A 19,895-nucleotide genomic window follows, 5' to 3' on the forward strand; every position below is an offset into this window, starting at 1 on the left:
CCATTTATCTGTCTGTTTATATTTTGCAGGCTGGAGTGAAAGCCAAAAAAGCCACAGAGACCTACAAGTCATATGTGGAGAAATATGCGACAGCTAAGGCAGAGTTTGAACAGAAGATGGCAGAGACTGCGCAGGTACTGTGGCGACTTGTTTTCTCTCTTCTGTGTGGATGTGCTTTAATGAAATATGCGCTCACCAACTCTGTCTAGTGTCTGTCTCTGTGGTATGCAACACTTTCATTGTGTAATCCGTCAGTCCCCCGTGTGTGTATGTGTGTGTATGTGTGTGTGTTCCCTGTTTCGTGCCCTGTATCATCTCCAGATTGTGTTTTTTCCTCTGTAACGGAATCGTTGTGGAAAGCCCTGATTGGAGCCATCTGAAAGCCTGATTAGATAAACTCCAAATTAAAATCAGATCAACAGAGTTTGGCCTCCATATCCTCCTGTACCGCAGCAGCTCCGCCACCAGAAATGGTTCCAGTTAGCTTGAGCTTTTTTTTTGTTTTCCCCCTAGAGAAAGCGGCGTTGCAGCCCCGCTTCCTCGGGATCACAGTCTACGGCTCATCTCAAACACAGCACATGTGGACATGAGTTATAAACACTGAACACATGTGCTCTCTGACATCACTGGGGCTCCTACATGTGTGTTCCCTTTGTCTGAATGTGTCTGTGGGTGGGTGGGTGTGTCTGTGTGTGAGCGTATGCTAGCTGTTATCGTGGTGAATGACAAAAGTTTTATTTGTGTGCATGTCTCTATAGTGTAGATGCAGAGGTAAGTGGTCTTTATCTGCATGTTTGTGGTTAGATCTTCCTCTCCATCTTCACTTTGATTTTCCGGTTTATGATTATTTATACTCACTCTCCTTGGTTTACCCCAAAAGCCCAGAGTCAGACTCAAATGGAAGTAAATACTAGCATTTAAAGTTGTGATCTACACCATACTACTGCTCAAAGCCAAAATGAACCCCCATCAATGTATCTCACAAGCAGAAACATTTTGTGGGAGGAACTATATGTGTGTGTGAGCGCCATAGACCACCCAAACAGACACACAGGAAGTGGCTGGGACAGAATAAGGAAGTTAACTTTCCTTGGCCATATTTTGTCCCTAACTTTTGTTTTCATGTCTGTTTTAATGACACTGACGTCACCATGCAGATTTGTTGGCATGCAGTTGATTTCAAGTGATTTGTTGCACATCGCCGTGCCATAACTGCCCCTCGCCCTGTGTTCCAGAAATTCCAAGACATTGAAGAGAACCACATTCTCCACATGAAGGAGATCATCCAGTCGTACTCGCAGTCCGTCGACGAAACACACATCCAAATCGGAGAGGTGAGTGTGTACACATGCACGCACATACATCCTCTCAAACATTCCTGTGGGTGGAGTAGGTGTCTTGTTGACCTGAGGCTCCGCTCATTGGGTTCACTGTGTGTCATATCAATTAGTGTCGTCTTTGATCTCGCTAATCGTTTAACTGAGAACCAGGAAATGGTCCATTCAGCCTTTTATGCCAAGCAATTAAAAAGTGATCAAAACTCCCTCTCAGCGTATCTAAAACACCTCCAGAAGTCCAAACACTTGCCAAATACTGTGTCTGATTGTTAAAAGCGCTGCGCAGGCTTGTTTGTTTCAGGGATTGTATGTTTAGGTTTGAGAAAATGGCATCAAGTTCGATCAAGTCCAGTTGTGAAGACTTTCAAACATCATTCACAATGATATTAATCAGTATTTAACGTTACCCAGAGATTTCTTTTCATTTATTTATTCAGCAATCATACTTACCAGCACCACACAGAATAACTCAAGATTAACTACAATCTGCTGCTCTCTTCACATTAATCTGAAGTTGCTCTCTCCTGATGCTGCTGCAGTTCTCTTATTACCCATAGAGGGCGACACAGTTCCACCGAGAGCATCCCAGTCCAGCCTGCAGCTCGTGCGGCAAGTTGGAAAGAATGTGGAACGACAGGCTACCGCAGGTTATTCAGCCCCACTGTTCCTGCTTCTGAGCGGGAGATGGGCAGTGCTGCTGCCTGTTGCTGAGCCAAATTAAAATACTGCCTGAAGACAAGTGGTCAGCCTTTCCAAGCCAGAAAAACCAAAGCAGTCTAAGAAATGGTGATGGGGTGATAAAAACTCTTCAAACCAGGTTGTGAGGGACCATGGGAATATTCTTATCACATATGGGAGAGGCGAGAGGGAGATGGAGAGAGAGGAAGGAGGGAGAGAGCAGGGCGAAGGAGGCTGGGACCAGTTTTATCTCTGCAACATTGTGCTTAGTCACTGAGCCCACAGGCACTTATGCTGACAAACAAACACAGAGACCAAATCATACATCTGCATATACTTGCATTTAAAATATAGAATATTGTGAGAGCTATTTTAGTTAGATGTTCACACACACACACACACACACACACACACACACACTATGAAACACAAAGTGAAGACATACAGCCCTTTTGGGAGGTGTGTTTTGGGAGGTCTTTTATTAACATTGCTGCTTCCATTTATTTAACCCTTTATTTTCTTTTGAATATTGACCTTCAAAACACAGTTATTATTCTTGCATTTTGTTCAGCCAGTGTCTTAATAATATATTATACCCAAAGTTGGGTATTATACCCAAAATCTTTTAATGGCATATGGTGAAAACCCACACCCACAGTAAAGTCAATTTACAAATGTATCAGATGTGTTCAGATAACTGATGCATAGAGTAGAGTTGCAACACTAGAGATAAGGAAAGTAAACAAAACCTACCCATATGGTGATTAAATATGATATGTGTGCTAAGAGAGGGCGGATAAGTCAGTAAGTGAACAAGTGCATTACAATTATCAAAGGAGGTCACTGAACTGTTATCACTTACATGCACGTTACAGTATACACTGGCTCACATATCGTTCAGTGTTCCTCTTAAAAAGAAGTTGTTTAGCTTTAAAGGAACACTTAACCTCCCAAATGACCATTTGTATATTAATCACTCACCACATGTTACGCTGAATTCATATAGAAAACTTTGTTTTTCTCATGTGCCTCTTGTAAAGGAAGAATCATCAAACGTTGGAAATTCTTGATGAATTGCATGAATTGTCACTGGGGTCCACCTTTAACAACAGCAAAACCATATCAAAACATCTGTTTACAAACTCTGACACAACTTGTACAGTATAATCCAAGTGTCATTTATCCAGTCATATGCTCATAGTTCCCAAACAGGCAGCCTTATCCGACAGTGAACTGAACTGAAAGTGAAACTCATCTCCTCTGTCTTTATTTTTCCTTTCTGAACACAGGAGCTGCTGGTCTACCGCTGCCTCAATCAGTTACTTTTTTGTCTTATCATGTGGCTTTGATGAATCCAACCTAACCCTTTTAAAACACCAACATCACACAATAACACAAACGAAGTAATTGATTGAGGCAGTGGTAGACCAACAGCTCCTGTGTTCAGACAGGTAAAATTACTAATTTTGTCAATGGTGTCTGGCTTTGAAGAGAGTATAGAAAAGTTTCACTTTCAGTTCAGTTCCCCGTGGGAAAATGCTGTCTGTTTGGAAAGTACTGAGCATACGACTGTATAAATGACACTGGATGATACAATTTAAGCTAAATCTCATATGCTCCATCAAATTGGAAAAATAAATGTTAAATGTGTTGGATATATTATTTTTCCTTGCTGACACTAACTTACTGTGAGCTCCTGACATTACTTAAAGGAGAACTCCACCATGATTTCTGTCTGTTTGCAGGTCTTGTGGAGGTCTGCTAAATATGTAGGGGGAAAAAATGTTGCTCTAGAGGAAATTCTGGTTAACTGACTCAAATGATGTCATGTGAAGCAGTGTCAGTGTGGAGTTGTGAGCTTACCAGACCTCTTTAGCCTGCTCCTCATCTCTGCTGAATTTCTGAATTAACTGTCAGTAGAGGTAATCATTGAGAGATTTGAATTGAGGGTAATGTTTGACACTGAAGAAGAATATGGGGAATGAAAGAGGCCATATCTTTGATTCTGATTTTTTTAATTGTCCCCAGTGAGGACCACGATGCTATAGAAGGCCAATTCTAAATTGGTGTAGTTCTCTTTCAAAACAGTCAGAGATGTCTTAGAATGCTCTTAAAGGGATAGTTCTGACTCAAGTGTGGTTGTATGAGGGACTTATCCATAGCCAGTGCATTTCACACAGATATCAGTCTACACATCCCCAGTTTGGTGAAGGAGGTTGTAGCACAGACACAAAAGCTAAGCAATATACCACTGTGGAAAGGTCGGTAACATTACATATTTTGGCCATCTAAAAAAAGTCCCACCTCAGAAATTCTGTATCAGTTTAAGTGTACACTATATTTCGAATATTTTCACCGCTTTACCTTGCCGTAAGACAGCAGTTTCTTACATGGAACTGAAGCTAATATATCACTCTATCCAACGCCAGACTCAATTCAGAAAAACAGTAATGTAACATCACTGAGCACAGGAGCTGCTGGTCTACCGCTGCCTTCATCAGTTAGTTTGTTTGTGTTATTGTGTGACTTTGGCATTTAAAAGGTTCAGATCAGATTCACCAAAGTCACACATAACACTGACTATGTGATCAAGGAAGCAGTAGTAGTAGCAAGCGAGAGTTAATATTGACCAGAGCATAGATGGGAAATCGAAGCCATTAAGGCTTCCCCATCAGAGAGGGCTGTCTGTGGCAAGGTAAAGCAGCAGAAATATTCTTGATATAGTGTACACCTAAACTGTTACTGCTGTTAATGATGACAGGAGGCCCCAGGGTAGACCTAGAACACGCTGGAGGGATTACATATTTTGTCCCCCAGGATGAGCTGGAAAGCGTTGCTGGAGAGAGGGATGTCTGGGGTGCTTTGCTCGGCCTGCTGCCCCCGTTACCTGGCCCCGGATAAGCAGATGAAGATGGATGGATGGATGGATGGATAGGTGGCTAAAATATGTTTTGCTGCTGCCCCCATCCACAGTAGTACATTGCTTAGCTTCAGTGGCGGTACTTGTGCCTGCTTCTCCAAACTAGGGGCATGCTGACCGGTATCTACTGTATGTCATACACTGACTATGGATAAGTACCTCATACAACCCCACTTCAATAAATCCAAACTATCTCCTTAAAATTTATTATGCAATCCACCACTAATCTGCAATTCATTAGTCGCTCTTCTTTAATAAAACATCAAATATATATGATTTCAACAATGCAGATATTACTATCTCAAAGATATCAACCATTGTAATATCTGTTATTGCCCCTTACATGGTATAGAGGGGAAAACCTTTTGCCCATTGTTTGAAAGAAAGTAGACAGCTGCAGTACTTCCAATTTGGCTGGTCATCGTTGGATAAGACCAGCAGTGCTTCTTGGTGGGAAGTTGCTGAGGGACAATGTCCTTGTAGCTGCACAAGCAACCTCTAATGGATGGTCAAAGCGCCTGCAAAGAGGCCTGCACATCTGGGCTAGCACAGCATGAATCTCTGTGCGTGTGTGTTACACCCCCAGCGAAGCTCCCCGCTGGCAGGTGAAAAGAACAGCTTAGGACATGTGTATCTATTTATCAGAGGAGACATGGCCGTCTACACTCTCACCAGGTCAACAGTGGAGTTAGTAGTGACTTTGACTGTTGTACAACAGAATTACTTTCTCAGTAGTGGAGTCCAGTGTTGGAGCTGCTGTCAGTCCAGGGGTATCAAACAACCAGAGACAAGTGATTGCAGGGAAGTGCAGTGCATCAAACCAAAGCAAAGGGGACCTGTAACCGAAGGTGTCACTAAAATCAAGAAGTAATCATGTCAACGTTGCAAGATTTTTCAGACATGGCTCAGCCAGTATCAGCTCAGTGGGCATGAAGGGTAAGAGGGTTAGAACGGATGAGAGGGAGAAGTGTAGGAAAAAGGAAAATACCATATGTAGATCTTTTAAGTTTAAATGTGTGGAGGAAAAAGTGCAGTGTTGCTCTGAAGTTTTAAAGGGACACTTCACCCCAAAATACAAGAAAAAAATTCCATTGTTCCTCTTGTGTGAAGTGGTATTTATCAGTCTAAATTGTTTTAGTGTGACTTGCAGAGTGTGGGAGATGTCTGCCTCTTCTTAAAGGAGCTATGTGTAAGAAATCTAAAGCAAATAGTCATAAAATCCTCCTAATATGTCACAGAGACAAAGGAATAATGTTCATATAACATACTGATACTGAACAATAGTACAGCCAGAATATTCGCATTCACATTTTTGCAGTCTGCAAATCATGTTTATGTTTTGAATTTGTGTTTTGGCCTGTTGCGCCACCCACCACCGTCTACCAGTCACACAGTCAGTAGAGTCTCAGTATTAGTTACAGTAATGACTGAGCTACAGCAGCATGGCAAGCAGCATTAGCAGAGTACCGGTACATAGCATTAGCAGCCGGCTCCTCCTCAGCTGTATCCCGGCAGCAGCATTAGCAGCAGAGAAGCTGGACTTGCTCGAATGGTCCGCTGGAAAACCGAGGATCAAGGACGCAGCAACGCGGCCCTGCCACGGCAGCCGCCCATGGGCAAACAAATCAGTCTCCAGCGTGAATCTGTAAGGGAGGGGGGGCGGACACGACTCGCGAAAGTATTTTGAATTTGAGTGCAGTAACTGTTTTGGCCACATTCTTACATACGGCGCCTTTACATATAATGGAACTAGATTGCATTCGGCTTATAGTGCTCAAAGTGCCAAAAAAATACATTTGAAAAACTCAACAGTAATGTCTCTTTCCAGAAATCATGACCTGTTTACTTCAGATAATCTACAGACATGGTTGTAAGCAGTTTCATGCAGAAACTATTTTCTCTCTACAAACTGCACCTGCTCACCGAATCACTGCACAGAAACATGTGTGACTCTACTCATAGACGATTGGCTTGTGCTTGAGACATTGCAAGATGTTAGCGTTGGCTTTTGTAAACACTAATTGACATAATTCATCATTTTTTAATGTTTTATAAACCAAACTACTAATTGATTTCTAGAGAATATAATCAACAGATTAGTCAACAATGAAAATAATTGTTACTTGCGGCTCTTGTGTAGTTCGGTAGAAAGAAAAAAGTTCCTGCTCGCAACAAGGTCTGTGGATTATCTTGACTAACCGGGTCATGATTTGTTGAAAGAGACATCGCTGTGTTTTTCAAATAAACTTTTTTGGCACTTTGAGCATCACAAGTCGAGTACCATCTAGTTTCATTATATCAGAGAGAAGGCAGACATCTCTACGGTCGATATCTCCAACACTCTGCAACTCACACCAAAACATAAATGATAAATAGCACTGCTGCTAAGAGGAAAAATATCGATGTTGATTTTGAGGTGAACTGTCCCTTTAAAATCACATAAGGGCAGGTGTGTCTGTTGGGTTTGCGTGCTGTGTTTGTTTTTGTAAGTGAGCATGTGAGTGTGTAGGGATCCCTTGAAAGTAGATGCATGTTTTGAGCATGTGGTCAAGACGAGGTCTGTATTTGTGTGTGTGCGCGCGTGTGTGTGTGCATGCATGTGTGTGAGAGGCGAGCGGGGCACGCAGGTTGATGACATTGCTGCCCTCCGTCATGGCAGCAGCACCTGACAGATCGCGTGTGCTGCACTGAGCATACTTCCTCACCACGGCAGCCCCTCACCCACATCACCCTCCCTCCCCAACATCCTCTCCTGCCAGGGCACAGAAGGCTAATGCACTCCACCTCGCCACAGGGGCCCGGGGGGCAGACACATATGTGTGTGTTTGCGTGTGTGTTTGTTTGATAGTGGAGCCACTCTACGCTTACAGTATCACGCACATCTAAATGGTTTGGTGAGATGTCACAGTCAGCCGCTGTTCTTCATCCCCATGCCTATACATCGCTTTCACTTCCCCCTCAGTGAGCACACAAGCACACATGCACATCCAAAACAAACAAGCAAACAAACACTATCCTTCCTCTGATACTGCCCAAAGGGCTTCAGCAGACCACAGTGCCAACAACAATGATTCAACCTGACACAATAGAATCACAGTAAAGTATAGTACATCTCCACAGGCCAATTACCAAAAAAAATGTTATAAATACCAACAAAAGGCAAAGCAGTGTGAGTTACACTGAAGAACTAACAGCAACAGACTGCATCTGTCTCCCATCCTAAAACAAACACTCAACACGTGATACTGATGCTTGCTTGCTTGTATGGTATGACATAACTGAAAACATAGAGGGCTAAAACAATCACTGAACAATACATTTAACATTAGCTTATTGAACACTGACTTATCTGACTGCATTTCCTCCAACTAAAGATAATCATTTCTCATATATAATAAGTGAATATATATTGGTATGTACAATGAAAACTAATGCAAGTGGGAAGACACTACCTGACAATAGATAAAAATGGTTAATTGATGTTACAAAGTTTTTTATTTTATTTTCACCTCACCAACATAGAGGTAAATTAAATGAGAATGTTTCATTCTTCAGTCCGCGCGGCAAACCGCAATCTAATATGGCTGCACTGCCAGTACTAGGATATGTCGTTAATCTCACTTGGTTAAACAACTCGATTTGTCGAGTACTGGCAGTCATTAAATGTTCTGTAAGAGAATTGGACCACAGTAAATGGCCCAAAATCAACCTTTTCATTAATTGATTGCGGTGAATATAAATAATGAATAACTCAAACAATTCACTGTGTAAATTCTAAACCCCAGCACTGGATGAATCCAAAAGTCTGTTGCAGTTAAACTTAATTTAACTATGTGCTTTCTTCAACAACTCTCTTAAAGGGATAGTTTGGATTTTTTTGAAGTGGGGTTGTATGAGGTACTTAGCCATAGTCAGTGCATTACATAGAGTAGATGTTGGTCAGCAGGCCCCCAGTTTGGAGAGGCAGACAGGAGTACTGACATGGAAGCTAAGCAGTGAAGTGCTGTGGATGGGGGCCAGCATCAAAATAGTTTTAGCCACTTAAACAAGTCCCACCTAAAAAAAAAAAAAAACAATATCAGTGTAAGAGTATGCTGTATTTTTTTACCACGTTGACTTGCCGTCAGACAGCCCTGCTGGGGACTCATTAATGGCTTCAGGTTCCCATTTATGCTCTTGTTGAAGCAACCAGACTCCATTCACAAAAAAACAGTAATTTTAGCTTGCTGAATAAGAGAGCTGGTGGTCCGTGGCTAGGGCGGCACGGTGGTGTGGTGGTTAGCACTCTCGCCTCACAGCAAGAGGGTTGCCGGTTCGATCCCGGGCGTGGGAGCCCGGGCGTGCGGAGTTTGCATGTTCTCCCCGTGTCAGCGTGGGTTCTCTCCGGGCACTCCGGCTTCCTCCCACAGTCCAAAGACATGCAGATTGGGGACTAGGTTAATTGGTGACTCTAAATTGTCCGTAGGTGTGAATGTGAGTGTGAATGGTTGTCTGTCTCTATGTGTCAGCCCTGCGATAGTCTGGCGACCTGTCCAGGGTGTACCCTGCCTCTCGCCCGATGTAGCTGGGATAGGCTCCAGCCCCCCCGCGACCCTCAAGAGGATGAAGCGGCTAACCGCTTCATCCTCCTCAAGAGGATGAAGCGGTTAGAAGATGAATGAATGAATGAATGGTCCGTGGCTGCCTCAATCAGTTAGTTTCTTTCTGTTATTGTGTGACTTTAAGTGAATCTTAACTAACACTTTAAAACACCAAAGTCACTTAATAACACAAACTAACTGATCGAGGCAGCGATAGACCAGCAGCTCCTGTCGTCAGTGATGTTAAATGACTGTTTTTGTCAGTGCAGTCTGGCTTTAAAGAGAGCGATGTAATGGCTTCAGTGTCTCGTTGGAAATTATTGTCTGAAGGTAAGGTAAAGTGGTGGAAATATTTTAAATATACCATACACTTGAGCTGATATACATTGCTATACATTGCTTAGCTTCCGTGCTTGTACATCTGCCTGCTTCTCCAAACTGGGGTCGTAGTGATTAACATCTATTGTGTGTAATACAATTAGATAGGTACCTCATACAACCCCGCTTCAAAAGATCCAAACTATCCCTTTAAATTCCAAGTGCAGGCAACTGTCAGTAATTGTGGTTTCTTGTTTTGGATTTTGTAGCTCCACAATGAATTTGTGAGGAACATCGAGAACACCTCAGTGGAGAGCTTAATACACAAACTGGCCGAGAGCAAAGGAACGGGCAAGGAGAGACCAGGTAAGCCACCATGTTTGTTGTAGTAATAAATGTTTGTCAGTGTCTGTGTTGTGCATAAATAAATGAATGGTCTGGGGTGTAGGCCTTCTGCCTGTTCCTGCCATGTGGGGAGGGTAGGGGTGTATAGAGAGGGGCAATTAGAACTAAGAGAGGGCCATCAGAGTCAATCATAGTAATCTGCTGTAAAGGTAGGCAGGCTTGGCATTCCAGTAAGCATGTGACACACAGGGGGCTTTGCAGTGCTCGCAGACTAAGCAGGCAGAACCAACCTTTTCAGGAGGTCAGAGCTCAACAATGACTCTTGTGTAAACTTTGCCATGCCACAATAATCAAGGGAATACTCCTCAGACTCCTTTGGCTCTACCCCCTCACCTCCCTCTTTTTCACACACACATACACACACAACTCATTCATTGATACTTATTCTTGCTGTTATTGTAGATGCTCTGAAGCTTCATTTTTTTATACTGTCAACTATTTTGCTTTTACTGTTATTAATCATTGGTTAAAACCAAATGCATGTGTGAAGAGTTTAAAGCTCCGTCTTAAATATCCAATTACTTTACCAGTCCCTGTACTTGTACTACATTACGTCAGGTCACAGACACAAAGGGTTCACCTCCACTGTGTTTGTGTGTACACAAATGGTGATCCCTGTGTCCAGACGCTGAGTCCGAGGAGTGGTGGCCTTCATTTGTTTGGACAGCAGAATTAATTGAGGCTAAAAAAACGGTCAGAAAATTCCTCTTGTATCAAGCTGTTCATTAGGGATTGCGCAGCAGCCCCAGCCCTGTCAGAAAAATAACCTGTCTGTCCCCTGATTAAATAGCTGAACGGATGGCCGGTCCAGTGCCTTTAGAGAGAGAGAGGTTGAATAAACTTTCTATTGCGGAAACAATCCCAAAGTGACACGCTGCGAGGCAGGGGGGTTCGGAGTGTTCAACGATATCCAGCTGAGCTGTCAACTGGCGGTGGGCCAGACACGCAAACCCCCTCCGCCCCTCTCCCACTCCCAGTGCCATGTGAAGCATATGCAATTTAAAAAACCATTCTCCGCTCATGCGTGACTGCATGCTTCCCTCACAGAGAGTAGAAAGAAAAGAAACATCTTCCCCTGTATAAACAAAGTCGTCTGTCTGTTTAGGAGATGTTTAAACAGTTCCTAATGTCTGCCCAGATTTAGGTAATATTCATGTGTCTGGTGTTTAGACTTTTTTTGCAGTTGGTGTGCATAAATATTGTCAGATGCAATCGCGGGATGCTTGCGGCAAAGAGTTCATGCTCTGCCTGGGCCTTACGTAGATCCACAGCATTTGTTAAACATCCCAGAGCTCGAATAAAAGAACGCAATGTGTAATTTTCCAGTAATTTCCCCCTTTCTGGGTCCTTTTTCATTACTTTTGTTTGACAATATCTGCAACTGATGCTTTTCATAAAAGATGATGTCAAATGAGATAATTATCACGAGCTTCCTCTCCAGAGAAAGACACACCTCACGAGTTAAAATATTCTCACCTGTTTTATTTCAGCGCAGTGACCGAATGGGGACGATGACATTACCGTCTCTCTCACTTCCTCCCATGAGAGAAAGTTCTTGAATGAGCATGCCAATTTTGTTTTGATTGGCAGGGAACTCTCTTCTCGCACACACACACACAAACAGTCGTTCGTGCCGTCTCTGTGTGTTCGCCGGCGGTGAAGAGGCCTGATATTGCACAGTAGAGTAGATCGGTCATTGGTGTACTTTATCCACTTCACTTGGCGTGATGCATGCCTCTCGTGACTCGCCGCTTCCCTGCGCTTCACTCAGCGTTGCACACGCCAAACAATGCGTCAATTCTGCTCGCGACTGGCATCCTCTGGGGAGAGCGCGTTGGACTGCTGCTACTGTATACATTCTGAGTTAAAATATCATTAGCTTTGTTGTTTTCAGGTCAAGGCATGTTAGTGTATCGGAAATATTGCCAGAGGGTCCTGCCCCATCTCTCTCTCTCTCTCCGCTCATCTTGCAAGCTATTAAGCTTTCTAGTTATATGCAGTGTATCTGTGTCTATCTGGTCTGAGAGCAGACTGCATGTCTTCCAGGTCATCACTTTCAGGAGAAGTAGGCGTGTAAGAATGCAAGAATAAGTGTGAATAAGTGTGTCTTGAAATACATAGTTAAACATATGGATTATATAGACTAAATGATTTCAGTTTGTTTCATTATGAACCCAAGGTGTCGCTCTTTCTAATACAGAACAACATCATACAACACCAAGAGCCCAGCCTCCCAGATTTCTCTGATTGACGTGCACACTCATTGCATGCCCTGCCTCTGGTTTTCCTTCAGCTTTCAGTGTGTGTGTGTTTGTGTGAGCATGTGTACGTTCAAGCACCGTCCCTTTCAAAAGCCTCCATAAATGTTTCCGGAGGCACACTTGAAGCGTGACAATCCAAGTGCAGAGCCTCGGAGGTAAATGTGTATAATTGATGAGCATTAAATTAAGTGTAAACTCTGTTGTTTTTCACTCTTTTCTCATCATTTGAATGATGGATCTAAATAACCAAAAGCAATGTTATTTTTTGTGAAGATAGATCCATGGCTGGTTGTGCTCAGAGTGATACTGTGCCTGTTGGCTGGAAAAGATACGACAATTTGTTAGTTCAATCTATTGATGAAGGTTGTCATGGTCATCTCAGTGGCTCTGTGTGTTAGTGTGTGTTTGATTATGCTTGTTTGTTTCATACACGGTGTGTTCTTTTTTTCTGGCTTTTTTTTTTTCTTTCTTTGCATGCCAGAGAGAGAAGGGCATCTCTTAAGCCCCAGAGCACATTTGTGCCGTGTGGCTTTAAACACTTCACTGCATGTGATCTCGGACTTGTTTGTCTTATTGTAATAGGGTTAGTGACTTTGCGTGTCCAGTATGGGAGGTTTAGTTTCATCTTAGTTAAGTCTTCATACCTGCTGTTTGCTGTGAGCACCGAGGCTCCTGTTGTGTATCGAATTGGTTCATAATTGTGGTAGTGTTGTCAAAAATATTGATTTATCAATACATATTGATTCTGAATATTTGAACCAATGTCAATAATCTGGTACTTGTTGTGCTTTTTAAATCTCTTATTGTTAATGTTATTATTCCAATTCTTTTTACTAATTTTCCAGAATTATTCAATAGTCAGCACAGCACAATCTGTATAAAATGGAACAAATCATATCTAATTATTCATTCCCTTACTCACTGCCCTCACTCAGCTTAGGTCATGAAGCACATATAGACAAACCAAAAGAAAAAAAAGGATGACTAAAAAAAGTAATAATAAATGAGAAACAAATGAGTAAATAAAAGTTAAAGAATACCAGTAAATAATAAAATGTACCAACAATAGTAGAAATGCAATTTTGCAGTTTTCAGCAGGTTAGTGTATTCCATAGAAGGGTCCCAGATTTCCTGGAACCTTTTTAAATCAAGCCCATGAGAGAGAACCTGAGTTTCTCAAGTTTTATATTATATAGAACTTCCTTAATACAACGATAGTGTGGAGAGGGAGAAATGTGCCTCTCTTTGGGTAGAATTAAACATCTGGCCCATAAGGTTTTGAAGGCCAGGGCACAGTGCATTGTGACAGAGAGGCTGAGAGATCCCAGGTAAAGAGTTGGGGCCAGTGACCACATTATAAATCTGGCTTATAGTTTCAAATATATTCGATCAAAATGTTATTAACTTGGCATTAATATAGTGCACTCTGTTGGATTAGTTAACGTGTGACTGGCACATATGTCATTGTTAATGTTTACTACAGTCATTCTGCTGTTGTCTGCTACTGACCTAGGAAAGAAAAGTCATTATCATGTTATAGCCTTGTTATATTTATCATTTAATACAAATTTCAAATTGTTTGCCTTTAATGTCAGTTTTTCCCAGTGGTATTGAAAATTGTCTCCAACGTTGGTATTTTTCGAGGTATTGCATCAAAGTTAGAAATCTCAGAATCGTGATGTCCAAGGTGGGGTTTTGAATGTGTCTCTGTGAGGACGACTCTGTGCTGTAGAGTAGTGCTTTGCGTCCCCAGAAGCGAGTGTCACATCTCAGTGAGGGCCACCAGACACACAGTTGACTCTGCTATTGACCCTGTCTGCCCTCTGGGACCAGCCCTTGCCCTGTTTGTATACACACTCTGTATGGCACGGCAGACTGCATGTTGTGTATTTGCCAAAGTGTGTTTGTGGTGTGTGTATCTGTGTGTGTGACTATTGCGTGATGTACATTCACAGCATTCACAGCAGTGGGTCATTGACCCTTTCCGTGCCAAATGAACCTAAAAGATTTTTTTGTCTCATTAGGACCCATTGAGTTTGAGGAGTGCAATGCAGCTATTGCTACTGAAGGTAAGTTTGCAAAAGTAAAATATTAGATTTTAAGAAATACACTGTGAGTTGTGTTTCACTTAAGATCTGAATGTTTAAAGCAAGTTAAAACTTAGATACTTGGATCAAGAACAGATTTCATTGTTAATCCATGGTTAAAAAATGCTTTGTTTTTGTATTAAGGTGCCAAACCCAGAAAGAGAAAGCCATTTGGCATCCCAGGTCGCAGGAAAGACAAAGACACAGACTCCACGTGAGTGAAGACTTGTGTATCTTTTGTCCACCAACACATTTTATAATATTTTTTCCGTCATGTGAAATTTGTTAAGACTGTCTCATCATGATGTGACTATTTTGTCTTCCAGGGAGTCGACAGAAGTGGAAGCAGCTGTGAGTATAAGTCTCACCAAAAAACAAATGGTTTTTCTTTAACTGTGTTGACACGTCTGCTGATATTTCAGCTTTGCGTGTTATTTTGATTCCAGACAGGAGGAGGTGAAAAAGATCCTCGCTCATTACATTCTCTGACGCACTCTCTCTCTCTCTGTTCCCTCCCTCCTGTTTGTTTTGTAGATTGACTCATTCATTCATTCAGTCAGTCATTCATTCATTTCTCTCTGTTTGTGCTTGTAGAACACTGCCAATGGTGCTCCCCCTGGATACTATGGGGCCATAGACATCCAGAATGCTGTAAGCAAGCTAATACACACACAAACACACACACACACACACACACACACACACACACATACAAAACTAAATATTCATATCTAATTGTTTTTTTTTTTTATATAAATCACAATAAGCGAATATATTTTATAAACACAGAAATCAAAAAAAAAAATAGGGGCTCTTTTTTTTATTTGGCTGTCCTATATTATTATATATATTACATGTGCCTTAAAAACAAAATGCCATAAATAAAAATGGAACTTTCTTTCTACTGATAAACTACACGATGTACCAGTTGATGCACTGGTTAACTTTGATGGCAATAAGAAAGATTTAGATTAGAATAAGAAAAAAAACAACTTAATTTACTAAATTTACACTAAGTTAGAAAGATCTGACTTTGTCAAAAATTTAGTGTTAAAGTGAAATTAATATGTAAAGAGAAAAAAAAATGGTTGAAACCATAGCAGGTACTACTGAAGTGTTGAATTATTTGTCCTTTTCTGAATTGTGTAATATTATACATATTGAGTAATTTACAGCAGTTTGAAAGAGTTTCTTGCCTAAACTTTGAATGATAATGTCAGTTTAAATGATTTTGAGTTTATCAACATTTGTGTTCATAGTTAACAACTAAATAGATGAAGAATTTACATTAATAAAGTAGAACTATGTCTATATTTGATTTTACATAATGAAAAAATTAAATAGAATATAAAAAATATACATATTTTTGTACGAATATGCAACCATACATTCATGCAGTTACATACAACCATGCAAACATATTGAGTGCCATAAATAAAAAAGTATACAACAGAAGAGCCCCCAAAGCTATTTTCAGTTCTGTACTGTACAGTCTTATTGCTGTAGGCAGGGTTGCTGCTTTCAGCGTGTTTGTTCTTCACCTGATGTGTTAATTTGTAAAGAAGATCTTTAAATAATAAGGTGTGCAAAATTGTAAGAGCTGATAAATACAATTATTATTTAGTTGCTTTGAAATTTATTCATAAAGAATGCGTAATACATTTACTTTAAAAAAGAAGTGTGTGTTAGTCGAACAGTGCAACAAAGTATGATTTTTAAAATGATTTCTGTTTTTATTTTGTAGAACGTTCCCCAAGTCGATGCCGAGGGCTTCTGTATCAGGCCGGAAGCAAATGAAAACGATATCCTTCTCATTTGTCTTGATGCTGCTCACACTCTGACGCTCAGTCCAGCTATTAACACATCAGGGATCTGTTACTATTTGTGTTTCTGTTCACACCCGTCAGCAGCCTGCAGCCTGAGGCCTGGGCTAAATAAAAACAAACTGTACATGATTTCTCTCTTTGTTTTTTTTTTTTTGTTCTGTTATCATTGTCTCCTTAACTTATTTTTTGCCTACATGCCAAAGAGAATTCCTTCTATTCGTCCAGCGACTCAGAGGATGAAGATGAGCCCAGGAAGTTCCACGTAGAAATCAAGCCCGTTAAGCCAAACAATGGCACGCATCAGAACCAAGCCACCATTGACGAGCTCAAAGCCTCCATTGGAAACATCATCCTGTCACCAGCGACCTCGGTAAGTCTTCACAACAAACTAAAAACACACAAATACTGAAAATCCCAAACACAAACCTGTTGCTGTCCTGCTCTGCTGCAGCAGGAGTAAGCTCTGCCTCTGCAACACTAGAGGGCAACAGGAGAATATCTAACCTCTGGTGGGGAACATTTAACCGTGCTATTGTAGATGCTGTTAGTCTCTCTTCTTTGGAGCTTATTTAATTTACACTGGAAAGGCGTGTGTATTATATCTAATTTATTTCACACACTGGATTGGCTGCTGGTTCACTGAGGTTCCTGTTTGCACACATTTCATGGTTTGTCTTTACTTTGAAATCAGTTTTATGTTAAACAGCCTTTGGATATTTTTTTTTCTTTTTTTTTTTAAGAAAGAAATATCAAGAACTCAAAAACACTAATTTCTGAGTTAAGAAGCTGATGTTGTTGGCCTTTACTGCGAACTCACACACATGCACACTGCCCTCCTTGTAGCCACTTTAGGGAATGCTTTGCGGCAGTGGCCGGCAGACTACACACACACACACGCACACACGCACACACACACACACACACACACAAACACACACACACACACACACAGCACAGTCTGATCCATGACCTCAGTCATGGAGCCCTTCATTCAGCTCCTTCTTCCTCACCATCACTCAATCTCTGAATCACTCTCCGCTGCTCTATGAAAATAGCCGCTGCCATTAAAATTTAAAACCACTACTGCTTGTGTGCAAACATGCACCGTGTGTGCACTGAGCTGTTGTTGTTGTTAATGTTGTTGTGGAGCGGCTGAAAGGGCATGCTCAGTGTTGCAAAGGGGGTCTAGTGGGTTTCACCCGCCGCACTCCCGGGCTGCACATTAAACGAATGTCACGGCATCTTTTTCGCAGCTCCAGCTCTCTCCCTCAGCCTCTCCCTCCACTCTGACCACTGTTCCACCTCCCTGTTTGTGTTGTACCTCACTCTTTTTTCCTCCTTTCTTTGTTTGCTTTCACTCTTTTGGTTTTATTGGAGCCCACTTGTTCTAGACAGGACTCTGTTGTGGTTATTTATGAATACTTTATGGGGTTAGTTGCCGAGTTTTAACAAATGTTTTTCTTGTTTTTTTTTTTATCTTCGTCTTTCTTTCCACCCTCAGAATAACTGATAAATATAAGTAACAAGTTTATAGAGGATGTTTTTCTAGGATGTTTTTTTTTCTCCTAGTTAATGTAACACAATTCAGGAGGAACAATGTTCTCTTTAAACCTTTGACTTTGTTCATTGCAGTTTGGTTTTGGTTGTTGTCGAGACTCAAACCCACAATTACTTTCTCATCCTGAAAGTACAAAAAAAAAAAAAAAACACAGACCACTGTTTCTCTGATTTGCATTTAAATACCAGAATAGTCATTAGATCACATTTGCCTTACTCTCTGTCTGCTCAGATTTCTGATTCGCACCCTTTTCATTATTTCATATTCACAGAAAAGTTCTGGATAAAAGTTAAAACATACATCCGACGTGATGACGAACGTTGCATCATCTGGTGTGAATTATTGAGAGATTTTTCTTCTCTTTTTTTTCCTCAGTGCTCATTTTTCTGTCTTTTTCATTTCTCCTCCTGTTTGGTTCCCCCTCTGCGGTGTTCCTTTTATTGAAATAGCAATGGAAGTCGTGTGTGTGTGGCCAGCAAGAGCCGTAATTGAACCCATTTGCCGCTTAGCGCCTGTGGGACTAAACCCTGGCCTCACAGCTCTACGGTGGTTAAACGCTTTTGCTATGTTCCTTAAACCCCATTTTGTTTCTTTTTCTCCCCTCCTCCCTTGACACCACCCCCCACCCCCCAATCCCCCACCCACCTCCACCACCACCTTTCTCCTTGTGCGAATAAATTCTTTATTGAAATTGATGCTCCAAGTTTCCATCGGGTTGGTGACCCTTTGGAGCAAATCTTGCATATCTTGTGTTACTCAGCATGACACGGCACATTTATGTCCAGAAAAAAGGGCTGTGTAAAGGAAGTCAGTGAAGTGTTAGGATCACGCTCTCTGTTGTCCCTGACTGATCGTTGCATGGGCTTAGATGCTTGGTTTTGCGCTGCTGAATATTTCACCCTAGGTTTAACGTCTGGTATGTGTGAGTTGAGAGTAGCCCAGTGATTTACTGACTTTAACTCTGAAGTGGAAAATTCCCATTGCCACTGGGAATAATTAATAATAGTTTTTTTCACTATTTTCATTGTGTTTTATATATTTGAAATCTTGTTGTTACACAAACACACTCAAAGGCTCAAGGTTTCAGACTATTTGACATGTAAAAAGGAGTCCAAGTCTGAGTTTTCAAAAGTTGCACACAGTGTAACAAAGCAGTAAAGTGATGACCTTTAAAATACTTTAATTCACTTTGTTAAAAACATGCTCATCTGTTTTGTCTCCTGTGTGAAGTTTGATCATTTATATCGTGTCATTTTTGTCCAATTTTTTTTTTCTCCTCCTAACAAATTGAGCAAATTTCTGGCAAGTAACACTCTTGAAATTCGTGGTGGGTCGCACGCGTCCTTGATTAATTAATGTCTGTTTTTGTTTTCAGGGACAGATGCGGAGGAACCAGTCCAGTGAGTATTTTCTCTGTCTGACCTCTCTGTATCTGCGTGTTGCTGGATGACTGTGAAGGGGGTCGACTGTCCAACTTCTCAGCTACATTTTTCTTGGCCCAAGTTGTTTTTAAAGAGGTTGTCTTTAAAAAGGAAAATCCAGAAACTTAGCCAAAGCCAACATATCCCGAGAAAAAGTAAATAACTGTGCTTTTCTGTAAATGTGAGCTTGAGGGATATTTCCCTCCCATGGTACAAATAAGATTAATTACTTAATTGGCTGTTTATGTTTGGACATGTCAGAAATTATCTTTTCCATTCTGCAAACTGGCACAGTTTGTAGAAAGTGTGTGTTTGAGAAAGTGCTTGAGAAATGGTTTAAGAATAGTTATAGGTCATGTATCATGCTTCATGAGGAATTAATGCAGATTTAAAACGGCATTGAATATTAATCCAGAAAATCTTTTTTTAATGAGTCAAAAGTAGGACTGTCAAATTAATAATTTTTTTAATCGAGATTAATCGCTGAATTTCAACAGTTAATCG

General features: G+C 41.2%; 1 protein-coding gene across 8 annotated transcripts in view; it reads left to right on the forward strand.

Moving 5' to 3' along the window:
- The window catches only part of fcho2 (FCH and mu domain containing endocytic adaptor 2), a 56,900-nt gene that overhangs the window by 19,178 nt on the left and 17,827 nt on the right, over positions 1-19,895 (forward strand). For all 8 annotated transcript variants that reach the window (XM_049559971.1, XM_049559972.1, XM_049559974.1 and 5 more), the window contains exons 6-15: positions 30-134; positions 1,236-1,334; positions 10,103-10,199; positions 14,524-14,568; positions 14,731-14,800; positions 14,913-14,937; positions 15,181-15,237; positions 16,331-16,388; positions 16,607-16,782; positions 19,346-19,370. In XM_049559971.1, coding sequence (XP_049415928.1) covers positions 30-134; positions 1,236-1,334; positions 10,103-10,199; positions 14,524-14,568; positions 14,731-14,800; positions 14,913-14,937; positions 15,181-15,237; positions 16,331-16,388; positions 16,607-16,782; positions 19,346-19,370 — 757 coding nt within the window. The remainder of the gene's footprint in view (positions 1-29; positions 135-1,235; positions 1,335-10,102; positions 10,200-14,523; positions 14,569-14,730; positions 14,801-14,912; positions 14,938-15,180; positions 15,238-16,330; positions 16,389-16,606; positions 16,783-19,345; positions 19,371-19,895) is intronic.

Source organism: Epinephelus fuscoguttatus, linkage group LG18, assembly GCF_011397635.1.
Source record: "Epinephelus fuscoguttatus linkage group LG18, E.fuscoguttatus.final_Chr_v1".
Classification (NCBI taxonomy): domain Eukaryota; kingdom Metazoa; phylum Chordata; class Actinopteri; order Perciformes; family Serranidae; genus Epinephelus; species Epinephelus fuscoguttatus.